At 33.1% G+C, this 13,293-nt stretch overlaps 1 protein-coding gene across 1 annotated transcript; it reads right to left on the bottom strand.

Annotated features, from left to right (window-relative positions):
* Nucleotides 1–2,973: 2,973 nt before the first annotated feature.
* On the bottom strand, nt 2,974–7,199 carry LOC134253984 (uncharacterized). The gene is made up of 4 exons (XM_062736559.1): nt 6,890–7,199; nt 5,434–5,589; nt 4,174–4,283; nt 2,974–3,652 (listed from the first exon to the last, which is right to left on the bottom strand). Exons 1-4 carry the CDS (start codon nt 7,053–7,055, stop codon nt 3,593–3,595), a joined length of 492 nt encoding a protein of 163 aa, XP_062592543.1. The 5' UTR covers nt 7,056–7,199; the 3' UTR covers nt 2,974–3,592.
* Nucleotides 7,200–13,293: the final 6,094 nt, after the last annotated feature.

Below are 13,293 nucleotides of genomic sequence, written 5' to 3'. Positions count from 1 at the left end.
GGTAAACAAGTCATTGTCGAATATTTGTACCGAGACCCAGGAATCACAAGGTAAACAAGTCATTGTCGAATATTTGTACCGAGACCCAGGAATCACAAGGTAAACAAGTCATTGTCGAATATTTGTACCGAGACCCAGGAATCACAAGGTAAACAAGTCATTGTCGAATATTTGTACCGAGACCGAGGAATCACAAGGTAAACAAGTCATTGTCGAATATTTGTACCGAGACCGAGGAATCACAAGGTAAACACGTCACTGTCGAATATTCGTACCGAGACCCAGGAATCACAAGGTAAACACGTCACTGTCGAATATTCGTACCGAGACCCAGGAATCACAAGGTAAACAAGTCACTGTCGAATATTTATTTTTAATCTGAAGTTGAAAATGATATCATGAAAAAAAAAATTGGTGAAAATTATTGTTAGTAACCGACAAACCGGTAATTAACAAAGGATAAATTAAATTAATGTCAGATTAAGTACTAGGAATCGTACGATCAATATAAAACTTTTCTCTCAATGATCTCTTATTTTCAATTTGTGTTAAATATTTGATAATTTTCTACATATGAAGGAAAGGGATGTTTGTATATAGATATATATTGAATCAATATACTTGCAAAAAGCTTATGAAAGTGTTGTTATTCACGTATGAAATTGTGAGAAATATTTGTCAGATCACTGATAAAGACAGTGGATAACATCTGTATATTTCATTTCGATATTAATTTTCAGATACGAATAAGTCTAAAGATCTTCTGATGAAAAGAATACTGGACATTTTGGAATCTTCTGAAAGACGATAAAAAGATGTAGATGCATTATTAAAGTAGAAAAAACGACACATGTTCAGTAAATGACTGCCAGAGTAGAAGTCTACGCTAAAACTTTTCATTATTACTGATATCGATTTTACCTTTAATACTTACATTAAGAGGTTCTCAAGACAGTAAATCAAATAATATTGGATTTTCTTTTTATTATGCTTTTCTTTAGAACAATCAGTGATCATACGTAATGAATATATAAAGTACCTTTCATCTATGACTCCGAAATATATTCCGTTTACCTATTGTTAATAATCGTGCAAAATATGTTGTAAACAACTAATAGGAAATATTAAATAGAAAACGTCATGGTGCAAAGATTGTCTTACACTTATTAGGAAATCATGTTTATTCCACCATTGATAATACATAAATAAAATAAATTTAATCTTTTCATTTTTAATTTCTTTTTCTCTCCTGATATAATTTAAGCAAGAAAACGATCAATATGAAGAATCAATTTTTTTTAAAATCGAAACAAGCATTTTTATTTCTTTTTGAAATTAATGGTAGTTAAATCTATGATGACCTATACGTGTACATGGTTTGAATAAAAATATATATTTATTTTTTTTAAATGATGGCAGTTAAATCTTTGATGACTTACATATTTGTATTGGTGTAAATAAAGGTTTGACCAAGATCACTCCTGCTAAAGGAACCAGTTTTCAAAGGATTTAAGAAAATTCCTATCTATTGAAAAGACACTGTTGTTGTCAAAATTGAATGGGCATTCGAAGGACGCACTTCTACTGAAAGGCCGACAGTGCACGCTGTGAATCTGCCCAATCAATTCGGTTTACACTGTATGTTTGATTACCGGCTAATCATTTTATAAAGAGGATTTTATCACCTTATTTGCTAAAAATCTTAAGTGCTATTCTCAGCAAGTCGACAAACCGAGACGAAGATTACTCTGTTCTTCACTTCAGATTCTTGAAACGAATTCCTTCACGATAACTCTGTCTAAAAAAGAAAATATTGAATTTAAATTCAAAATCAAAGTGTGTTACTAAAAAATGTAGTGATAAAAAGTCATGCCGTTCAAATATATCTTTCAAGATAACAACGAAAATTTCCAATATGTAGTAGATCTTAAAAGAAGGATTTGGAGATAATAAACAGTATTCAAGTAAATAAAACAATAAAAAATGGGAGCAGAGCAAACTTGTACCTCCAAAACATCAGAGGTGGGATCAAGTGCCATGGAGGAGTGAGCATCCCCTGCCAACCTGTCACACCCGCCGTGTTCACCTTTTCATGATCGGGGAATAACGAAAACAATCCGTCGTCAATTCAGTGTATAAATAATGGACTAACAATTATTATGAAAAACGTCAGTCAGCATTTGACTCAATGATAAATTGTATTTGCTAACAAGGTCATTGTAGCAACCAAAGAACTTACGAAATGATGACTTTAAACGAGATTGCTGATATTCTTATGTCATCAACTTGCTTGTCATTAATTTTCTTCGTTTTAGAAATGTTTATACGTAGAGCATGCTCTTGCGTATCGAATCAACTGAGATATATACAATCCGTATGCTGGTGGTGAAGGTATATTGCTGCATAAGTAAGGAAAAATGACGATAGAAAAGTTAAAGTTATCATGTCTATCATATAGCTTTGTGGTTAGATTACCATCAACGTCTTTTCAAGTAAAATATCCAAGTATGAAACTGATGTGTCAGACTCTGTGGTATCTTTTATCTGAAGCTCACCAGGATATGATTATCTTATCGACGTAGTAATGGAAATTACAATTGTTAATTGACAATTCGTCGTCGATATATCTAATTGTCGAGTTGATTCCACAGCAAGTTATTTCTTCTTTTCACGGATAAAATTTTGCACAAATTCTGCTTCATATGAATATAAAAATGAGGCTGCTAATAACGGAGAGCTATATACTGTTAGTTATAATATTTCTCTGTTACATTTCGGATTTTTTATATACATGTATACAGTAGACTTGCAAAATATAAACATATCAATTTTGATTTCATTAATTTTTAAAATTAAAAAAAAAAAATATACAGTAAAGTACATGCTGAAATATCCATAATGCTGTGAACATAAGAAGGGTTCATTAGGAAGAAAGAGAGAAAAAAAAATCATAAATATTCATATTAATGATCTTTTTATACAGATCTTTTTAAAGATACATTCGATGAACATTCACAAAAATAAACAATACTGTAAAATGAAGTGCAAAAGCATATATTATCATTGCTAACAAATGACGCTTATCGAAATAAAACAAGATATAATACACATAACGAATTCTCAAATTTCCAAAACAATCGGCAAGGTTGATATAATAAACGTTACAAACAGTTTGGGGCAAAAGTTTCAGATAAGTATTTAGTCATTTGTAGAATATTTTAGTTTTAAATATGTACATGACATGCAGAAAAATACCGGTATTACAGAAGAACTAAACTCAATCGAATTATAGAGCAGTGCAAAACACTAATAGTTTAAATTACATGTCTATTTTATCGAGAAAAAAAACTTTAATGATAACCTAAAAAATTTTAATAAAATAAAACAATATCAAAAATAAATAAAACAAAATAAGTTAATTTTAAAGAACAAACGATTTTTGTATTTCAAGTTTATTTTCTTTTCTATTTTTGTATATAATCTATATTTTAATACGATATTACATATATTTACACATATAAACATATCTACATAAAGTGGATAGCCCTTTGCATCAAGAACCTGTAGAGAATCAGTCCAGTATCTGTATTTACTACAGAGTCTGGTAACTTGTGTCCTTAAAAAGATCTCTGGTTTCCTTGAACGTTGTCCACTGTAAAAAAATAAAGCATTAGATAAACCACTTTTTTTTTACATGCATTAACCCCCTTCCCCGCAGTCACGCATTTTAACGCATACACCATTTCCTATTTCTAACGCAAAATCACGCATATACCGTTTCCCCGCAATCACGCATTTTCACGCACTTTAAAAAGTTCATTTTATCTTTAATTAAATACCAATTTCCTTTCATTATATACTTGTAAAAATCTCATAAAATAGGAAAAGTTATTTTTGCATCAAAATATAACGTCAGAATATTATTTACGCTAAACTTTATAGAAACGTGTACCACACTAAAAGGTGCCTGCGGGGAAATGGTAAAGTTCTATTTTTATGACGTGGACATTAAGTGTATGTTGCATAACAGTTCAGTAAGTTGTAAAGTGTTAAGAATCTAATCTTATTTTCCTCTTCTTTCTTTAAGGGCAAACACAAAGTGGGTATACATGTACCTTAAATGTGACATTCTTACTGATAATTAAATTAAATTAAATAATTATATTGTTTTACCGTGACAATGGCAACAATAGATCCTGCAAAGCTAACCCAAAATGACCACCCCCTGGTGTCATGTGTATACTCTGCAAAAACAGCCACACAGCCTATCAGTCCTAGGATGCCTAAAATATCCATAGAAAATTAATTATACATATATACAGATTTATTGATAAAACTATCATTGAATTTAATATTAAACAAAGATACCATTTTAACTGTTGTAATATTTGCAATATTTGGATATAATTAAATAACTAGATACTTTTTATATACTTTTTTTAAAAATTTTTTTTATTTCTATTACATGTACATTACTAATTATTAAGGTCTTCCGACTTCCTTCGGAAGACCTTACTGTTTTTCTTATGTTTCCTATTATTATTATTATTCCCTTTTCATAGTACACGTGATTTCTCGGAAACTACTGGACCGATTTCAAAGATTTTTTTCAGGAATGATGCATTGTTATAATATCTCCAGACCATTTTTTTTTTATTTTTTGTAAAATCACTTCCGGTCACATTTTTTGTCCGATTTTCTTTTTTTTAATTGCCATTTTGTCCAAGCAACTCCTTCTTAACCACTCAAGATTTAATCACGATAATTTCGGGGATGATAAAACATCTCTTTCAGTTATGCATGGCATCTTTTGATTTTGCATCCGTCACTTCCGGTCGACACAGGAAGTGAAATTAATTTTCGACATTTTTTGAAAAATTTAACCGTTTTGAATAGTGGCAAGTAAAACTTATGTTCACATTAACAATCGTCAACAAAACGCATTCATTTGAATAACTTCCGGTGTAAACCGGAAGTAGTCGAAAAATTAAACATTTTCTCTTGCGTCAAAAGAAATAGAACAAATGGTTTTATGTGAGTTTTTTTTCAAAGTTTTTTTGTACTTGTGACTTTGACGTCAGCCGGAAATGATGCCTAAATTGTCTGAATTCGTCAAATGATGTCACTTCCGGTCAAACCGGAAGTAGCCAAATTAGCTTATTTTGAAGGTTTTGACGTAAAATTGAAAACTTTTAAATTTAAGAGACACTGAAGGCGTCTTAACTCATTCTTTTCTCTTGATGACGTCACTTCCGGTCAAAACTGGACGGAAGACCTACTCGTTGCTTTGCAACGAGCTTTGCTCTAGTTGTATATATTATTATCAAAACTATATAAATCTTGCTGTAAAAACATCTAATATGCCTTTTCATCCCCAAAGAATATCTTAATTTGAAAAAGAACATTTTCAGTTTCCAAACATAATGATCAAACCTCCAATCCCAAAGAAAAATGCGCAGATACAGCGAGCCCTTGCTGTCATGGGATTGTTTTCACCATAGCAACACTCTAGGACGATATTTACAATGGTTGTCATGGCAAGCAGGGCAAAGGCGGCAGACTCCAAACCCAGGACCGCGGAGTGGAGGTCTGAAATCATAAAAGGTATTGCATGTTGTGAGTTACTTAAAGATGGTTATATTCAGACAAAAAACGATCAATTAATTAACTGGTAAACATAATCAATTCATAATTTCAAAAATCTTTATATAATATCATAAAACCTGCAAGTTATATATGTGCATGCAATATTAATGCATCCAGTGAAAATTTGAACATAAGTTATGTAACTGATTTCTGGACTTAATATCCGTTATTTTGTGTAAACTGAGAAGAGGGAATATAATTTAAAGAATATCATTTACTTTTAACCTCTGTGTTTGCACCTTCAGTTCAGTTACACTGTATATTTCTATCTTTGAATAAAAAAAAATGAATCAAAATGAATTTGATGTATAACTAAATTAAAGTAAATCTTTAATTCATTTAATGTTCGGAGGTTGGTAAAAATTAATCTGAATCTAATATAAAATAGATGCAATTGTCTTGAAGGTATGCACAAATATTTGAATTTATGAAAAATTTGGCATTCCACAGGAAAGCACAATGCATAAGAAAATATAGACAAATGTCTTGATATTTTTGTATGAAAAAAATAAACGGAGTTTACTAATTGGTGCAGGAAAGAAGCGGGTTTTATAAGAGATAAAAAAAAATTGTCTTTGATTTAAATATTGATGTAGGTAGCAAATAATCTTTGTTTTATATAATGTTTAACATAATGTTTAATTGCATTCATTGGCACCATATTGAAAATCGAAAAATCGATTGATTTATTCCACGAGAAAATATGATATATCAGGGGCGGATCCAGGAATTGAAGTTAGGGGGCACAAGATTTAGGCAGGGGGTCTGAAGGTTTTGAAGGGTAAAAATGAGGTCTATACCAAGTAGACATTTTTAACATTTTCTCGAAAAAACAATGTTTTATGCTAACTTTGACAATTTTAGGGGGGCGCACATGGTACAGCCCCCTTAAATCCGCCACTGTATATGGTTGACAAACTATGCATGTGACTAAAGGTCGCATATTTACTTGTTACGCCACTGGAATCCCTAATTAGCTTGTTCGCAGATCAGAATGGAAGTAAAATGTTTTCTACTTTCGTTTTGAATAAACAGAATTTTCTTACGCTTAAACATCTTATTTGCAAATATTGTAAATTGTAATTAATACTTAATGATATAATTTTCTGAAACGAACCTATACATTTTATTTTAAGTCTTTGACATGTTTGAGGCACTTTGTACTTTAACGTTTTTTGTAAAAAAAAAAATACATACATGTAACTATTAATGCATTTAGTGGTTATATATAAAAAGTATCTACCTTCAACTTCACTGGTACAATTCTTATTAACGAGAAGTCCTTGTGTACAGTTATACTTTTCATTTTCAATCCAGTGAGGGGTGAAAAACCCCACCCCCAGTAAGGCCAGGGCGGGGAGGTATTTACACAGCAGAAAAAATCCACGGTGAACAGATTCACGCGACATACTGCCCCCTGTAATTCTAATTCCAATATCAAAGTCAAGATAAATGAAAAAAATATTCAACCAGGTGCTTAGCTTGCAATATTGCGTAACACGCAAGACAATTCGCTTTGTTTAAGCTTTGTGACCCAATTCTTTTTTATTCATGAAGAATTAATTCACGTGACGGCATATTTATAGAAATTTAACAGGATGTATATTTAGAATAGAAACGCAATGTGAAATAAAGGCATTTTATTTATAAAACCTCCTCCAAGAATCCATCAAACTTTTTTACAATAAGTAAACGAATACATAATTGAAATATTGTACGTTCCTTGCAGTATACATGTAAGGTTTTTTTTTTAGAAAGATGTTAGCATCTTTAGTATTGCATTAAGATTAATAAAAACCACATTTATTTAAAGAATGACTCTAATTCTTGGCCAAATTATTCGATTATATAACGTCGCCCACGTGGCGCAGTGGTTAATTAGAGCGTCTGCTCTAGAGTCGCGAAGTAAGGAGTCAATCCTTACGTCGCGGGTTCGAATCCCACTGCGAGACGTGGAGACCGGTCCTTCGGATGAGACCGTGTAAACCTAGGCCCCGTGTCGCAGTAGGTGCTGGCACGAAAAAGATCCCTCACTGCTCAAAGGCCTTGAGTGCCGAGCATAGGACAAAATTTGTAGCCCTCCACCGGCAAGTGGTGGAGTCTCCATATGAGTGAAAAATTCTCGAGAGGGACGTTAAACAATATACAATCAATCAATCGATTATATAACCTGGTTTGGGTCAGTTTACGCTTTATAACCGCGAAGCAGATTATAAAAAAGCGTAAACTGACCCAAACCAGGTTATAATCGAATAATTTGAACAAGAATTAGAGTCATTCCTATAATTTAATTTTAAAATAATTAAATTATGTTTTGTGTTCCTTTTTGGAAATCAACCAATGAGAGAATAGAATACAAACAAAATTAAATTATTCAGATATATCTCAGGCCTACAATATGCAAATTGAAAATTGGGTGGTTGTACATTTTTCTAAAAAATCTTTTGCTGTTATTTTGATTCATGTTTGTATTTTTTATGTTTTATAGAACTCATATTCAAAATCATATGTCATTTGTCAGTTTTAGAAATTTTTAATGTTCCACAGAGCCAAAATAAATTTGAACTACCAAATATATATTGGATTCCGAAACTTTAAAAAAAATTCTTAATATGATACATTGCGGGTTCCAGTAAATGTTCAACCAAGCCTCTTTCGCTACTCCTCATTTAGACATTGACAGTAGTGAAGGAAGACTTCAAGATTACTGTGAAACAATATATTCAAGAAGTGGTGTGAATCAGATGTGGATACTCGAAACTTCCAAAGAACTTTTAGACTTGTAATTTAAAATCACAAAATTTTACCAAAATAAACAGCTTTAAAACTTGACATTTAGATATATCGACGACATATTGTCGATTAACAATTGTAATTTCCATTCCTACGTCTATACGATATATCCTGGTGAGCCTTAGATAAAAGATACCACAGAGTCTGACACTTCTGGTTCATACATGTACTTGGATATTTTACTTGAAAATGCCGTTGATGGTAATCTAACAATCAAGCTACCGGGTATATGATAAACGTGATGACTTTAATTTTTCTATCGCCAACTTCCCTTCTTATGCAGCAATATACCTTCATCACCTGCATACGGAGTATATATGTCTTTTTTTTTTTTTGGATAAATCTGTTTTAAGACCTGCAGCTTCCAAACATTGTTCTACATTGTGCTGTATATATCGTTGCATTTGAAAAAATTAACATCATTTTCTGTAACATAAAATTCTTCTTTTAATATGCTACACATTTAATTAAGAAAAATTTCAACAGAACTGCAACATCCTCTTTGACCATATGGTCTTGAGACACTGCATACCATTAATGTTGACCCTCTGACCTTAACATAGGAAAGTGACCTACTTTTGAAAAAACTTTAACCTTGGTCTTAACTTTTGAACAATTAGGATCAGTGCTTTCATACTTCACACAAGTAGAGCTTTTTAAAAAAGCTTCCCGTCTTTAGCAACAATTCTAAACAGTAAACAGATCTACACTTATCAGACCGTATAACTCTTTTGAATTTCTTGATTTTGTATTTCTAAATTAGCTTTTTACGGGCATAAGCCCTACCACGGTTGTCGCTCGGTCATCTCCGTAAACTTTGACGCCGAGAGCTTTCGGCAAACCTCGGCTGATTCTCATTCTTTCTTCAAACAAGAAAGGGGAAAAGAATAATAACAAATTGTAAAGCCTGAAAGCAATACCTATCAAATTTTATTTATAATGAAATTAAAGAGACCTTTTTATTTATTGCTATAAAAAATATCATGTTATTAAGAAATAATTACTGCTGATTTTGATTTTGTTGTTCGTTTTGTAATTTTGTTAAGATTGGAAATCTTGCAAAATTGTTAAGTCGTACGAAAATTAGATCATCAGAAAGTTATCTCCCTTGCCTCGAACAGCATTTCAACCAATGAAATAATTGAAAATTTTCTCATCATGTAATTTCTACCAATCACAAAAAAGAGGAAGTGCATAGTCCGAAGACTGTAAAAACTTCAACTATACAATACCGTCTTCCAAGGAAGACGGTAATAAGCAATTGTTGTGACAAGACCTTTCACTGGATAACAACTTTGATCTTGGAGTTCAACCTACCTTAACCTTGTCCATAACTTTTGAACGGTTAAAGCTAGGGCTTTCATTCTTTACATGTTAAATTGACAAGATCCTTGAGTTCATACATGTGTATACATTGGATACGGACAAATTTGACCTTTTGTCCTTAACCTAGGAGTTTGACCTATTAAAAAAAAAACTTTAACCTTGGGCAAAACTTTTGAACGGTAAAGGCTAGAGTTTTTAGCTCACCTGAGCTGAAAGCTCAAGTGAGCTTTTCTGATCACATTTTGTCCGGCGTCCGTCTGTCTGTCTGTAAACTTTTCACATTTTCGACTTCTTCTCAAGAACCGCTGGGCCAATTTCAACCAAACTTGCCACAAAGTATCCTTGGGTAAAGGGGATTCAAGTTTGTTCAAATGAAGGGCCACGCCTTCATTCAAGGGGAGATAATTGGGAATTAATGGGAATTTTGTGGCATATTTTAAAAATCTTCTTTTAAAGAAACCACTGTGCCAGGAAAGATGAAACTTATGGGGAAATATCCTCAGGTAGTGTAGATTCAATTTTGTTCAAATCATGACCCCGGGGGTAGGGCCGGGCCAAAATGGCCGACCAAATTTTTACATAGAAATATATAGGAAAATTCTTTAAAAATCTTCTTCTCAAGAATGACAAAGCCATAATTTATCATATTTAAATGGAAGCATGCTCAGGTAGTGTAGATTTAAGTTTGTTCAAATCATGACCCCCGGGGGTAGGGCGGGGCCAAAATGGCAGACCAAAGTTTTACATAGAAATCTATAGGAAAATTCTTTAAGAATGACAAGGCCATAATTCATCAAATTCATATGGAAGCATGTTCAGGTAGTTTAGATTCAAGTTTGTTCAAATCATGACCCCCGGGGGTAGGGTGGGGCCAAAATGGCCGACCAAAGTTTTACATAGAAATATATAAAAATATTCTTTAAGAATCTTCTTCTCAAGAATGACAAAGCCATAATTCATCATATTATATGGAAGCATGCTCAGATAGTGTAGATTCAAGTTTGTTCAAATCATGACCCCCCGGGGGTAGGGCGGGGCCAAAATGGCCGACCAAAGTTTTACATGAAATATGTAGGAAAATTCTTCAATCATCATCTTCTCAAGAATGACAAAGCCATAATTCATCATATTTATATGGAAGCATGCTCAGATAGTGTAGATTCAAGTTTGTTCAAATCATGACCCCCGGGGGTAGGGCGGGGCCAAAATGGCCGTCCAAAGTTTTACATAGAAATATATAGGAAAATTCTTTAAGCATCATCTTCTCAAGAATGACAAAGCCATAATTCATCATATTTATATGGAAGCATGCTCAAGTAGTGTAGATTCAAATTTGTTCAAATCATGACCCCCAGGGGTAGGGCGGGGCCAAAATGGCCGACCAAAGTTTTTAAAGATATGTATAGGAAAATTCTTTAAAAATCATTTTCTAAAAAATAGCAAATCCATGATTGGTCATGGGACTACTTTTTGATTTAAACTTTACAATAAAAACCATTTTCTACTTTTTCCTACCCTTAGTGCTCAAGTGAGCGATGTGGCCCATGGGCCTCTTGTTATACTTCACATGTATAATTGTTGTGACAATACTTTCCCGTCGGATACCAACAACCTTGACCTTTTAACCATGACATAATTTTGACCTGTTTAAAAAAAATCTTGGTCATATCTTTTAAACAACTGGGGCTAAAGATATCAAACATAACAAATGTAATCTTTGTGACGAGACCGTCCTTTGCATACTAACAACTTTCACCCTCTAAATTTAAGTTTGACCCACTTTTAAAAAACTTCAACCTTTGCAATAACTTTTGAACAGTAGATTCTATGTCTTTCATGATTGACAAATGTACTTCTTGTGAGAACTCCTTCCTTTGGATACCAACATATTTGCTTTGCGATTTAGAAAGTTTAATCTTGCTATAAGTTGCCATACAGCGGCATCAGTGTTTCACAAATAAATCTTGTTTATTCTTGAACATAGTTGTTGCAAAAAAAAAAAGAGATGTATTTGTGAAACACTGATGCAAACATATGGCAAAGTTGCCAAGGTTAAATTTTCTCAAATACAAATCAAACATGCTGATCCCCAAAATAAAACCTTTTTACAATACAAATATGAAATATAAAATCTTATAGCACCATCTGTTCAAAATATATGACCAATGTTTTTTTACAAGAAGGTCAAACTTTAAGGTCAAGAGATCAAAGTTGTTGGTACATGTATCCTATGAAAGGTCTTGTCACAAAAAGAAAATATGTAAAGTGAGAAAGTCCAAGTTCCAAAAGTTCAAAAGGTTTGGCCACTGAGTAAATGTTTGTTTATGATGACTACAAAGATTCATATAGTTATCTTCTGGACAAATCAAAATTACCATGCCTCAAAGTCAGGCGTATTAGAACAATGGCCATAGAATGTTTTAAGATTTTAAACAAGCAAAGCCCGTCTTACCTGCATGATTTTATTCATATTAAAGAAACACCTTATTCTTTTAGATACATGAAAACTGCTGTTTTACCAAAAACAAGATCAACAAGAGATGATTCTGCCAAAACTTTGGAATTCTTTACCAGAATCTTTTAGAAATATTACTATTTTAAACCCAACATAGTTGGTACGGAAATTGTTGCAATTGATGTGCCTGTCACTAATTTTATTTTTAGAAACTAGTAAACAGGGCCGGGTTCAAGTTATTTTTGGTTTGTCAGTTTTAATGTGGTTAAAACTATGTCATTATAAAACACCACGGAGGAATAGTGATATTTTAGTAGTGTGATGTAATTCTTAACAAGAGGCCCAGGGGCCACAGCGCTCACCTGAGCTCATCGGGCTTGAATTTACCCCCCCCCCCCTCCAGGCGTTCATCATTTGAACAAACTAGAATCTTCACTACCTATGGATGATTCCATATAAATATCATTTATCATAGCTTTGAAGTACTTGAAAAGAAGATTTTAAAATGTTTCCCTATATATCACTATGTAAAACTTGGGTCGGCAATTTCGGCCCCACCCTTGTCCCGGGGGCCATGATTTGAACAAACTTGAATCTACACTACCTGAGGATTATTGCACATGAGTTTAATCTTTCCTGGCCATGTGGTTCTGTAGAAGATTTTAAAAGATTTTTCTCATATATTCCTATGTAAAACTAGGGTCGGCCATTTTGGCCCCACCCTTGTCCCTGGGGTCATGATTTGAACAAACTTGAATCTACACTACCTAAGGATGATTGCACATGAGTTTCATCTTTCCTGGCCATGTGGTTCCGTAGAAGATTTTTCTAATATATTCCTATGTAAAACTAGGGTCGGCAATTTTGGCCCCACCCTTGTCCCGGGGGTCATGATTTGAACAAACTTGAATCTACACATTCCTAAGGATGATTGCACATGAGTTTCATCTTTCCTGGCCATGTGGTTCAGTAGAAGATTTTTAAAGATTTTTCTCATATATTCCTATGTAAAACTAGGATCAGCCATTTTGGCCCCACCCTTGCCCCGGGGGTCATGATTTGAACAAACTTGA

Source organism: Saccostrea cucullata, unplaced genomic scaffold (assembly GCF_032062105.1).
Source record: "Saccostrea cucullata isolate Sc308-1 unplaced genomic scaffold, CSIRO_AGI_Scuc_v1 ctg4993, whole genome shotgun sequence".
NCBI classification, from domain to species: domain Eukaryota; kingdom Metazoa; phylum Mollusca; class Bivalvia; order Ostreida; family Ostreidae; genus Saccostrea; species Saccostrea cuccullata.
Note: the sequence above shows the minus strand (reverse complement) of the source record. Positions and strands in the feature narration are given on the sequence as shown.

Bases quoted from the DNA above. Each gene is read 5' to 3' on its own strand.
- LOC134253984 (XM_062736559.1), bottom strand. From the start codon at position 7,055: ATGTCGCGTGAATCTGTTCACCGTGGATTTTTTCTGCTGTGTAAATAC. The intron at 5,590-6,889 runs GTAGATACTTTT...TTATGATTTCAG, and splicing joins TTGTACCAGTGAAGTTGAAG to ACCTCCACTCCGCGGTCCTG. The intron at 3,653-4,173 runs GTAAAACAATAT...ATTTTTTTACAG, and splicing joins CTATTGTTGCCATTGTCACG to TGGACAACGTTCAAGGAAAC.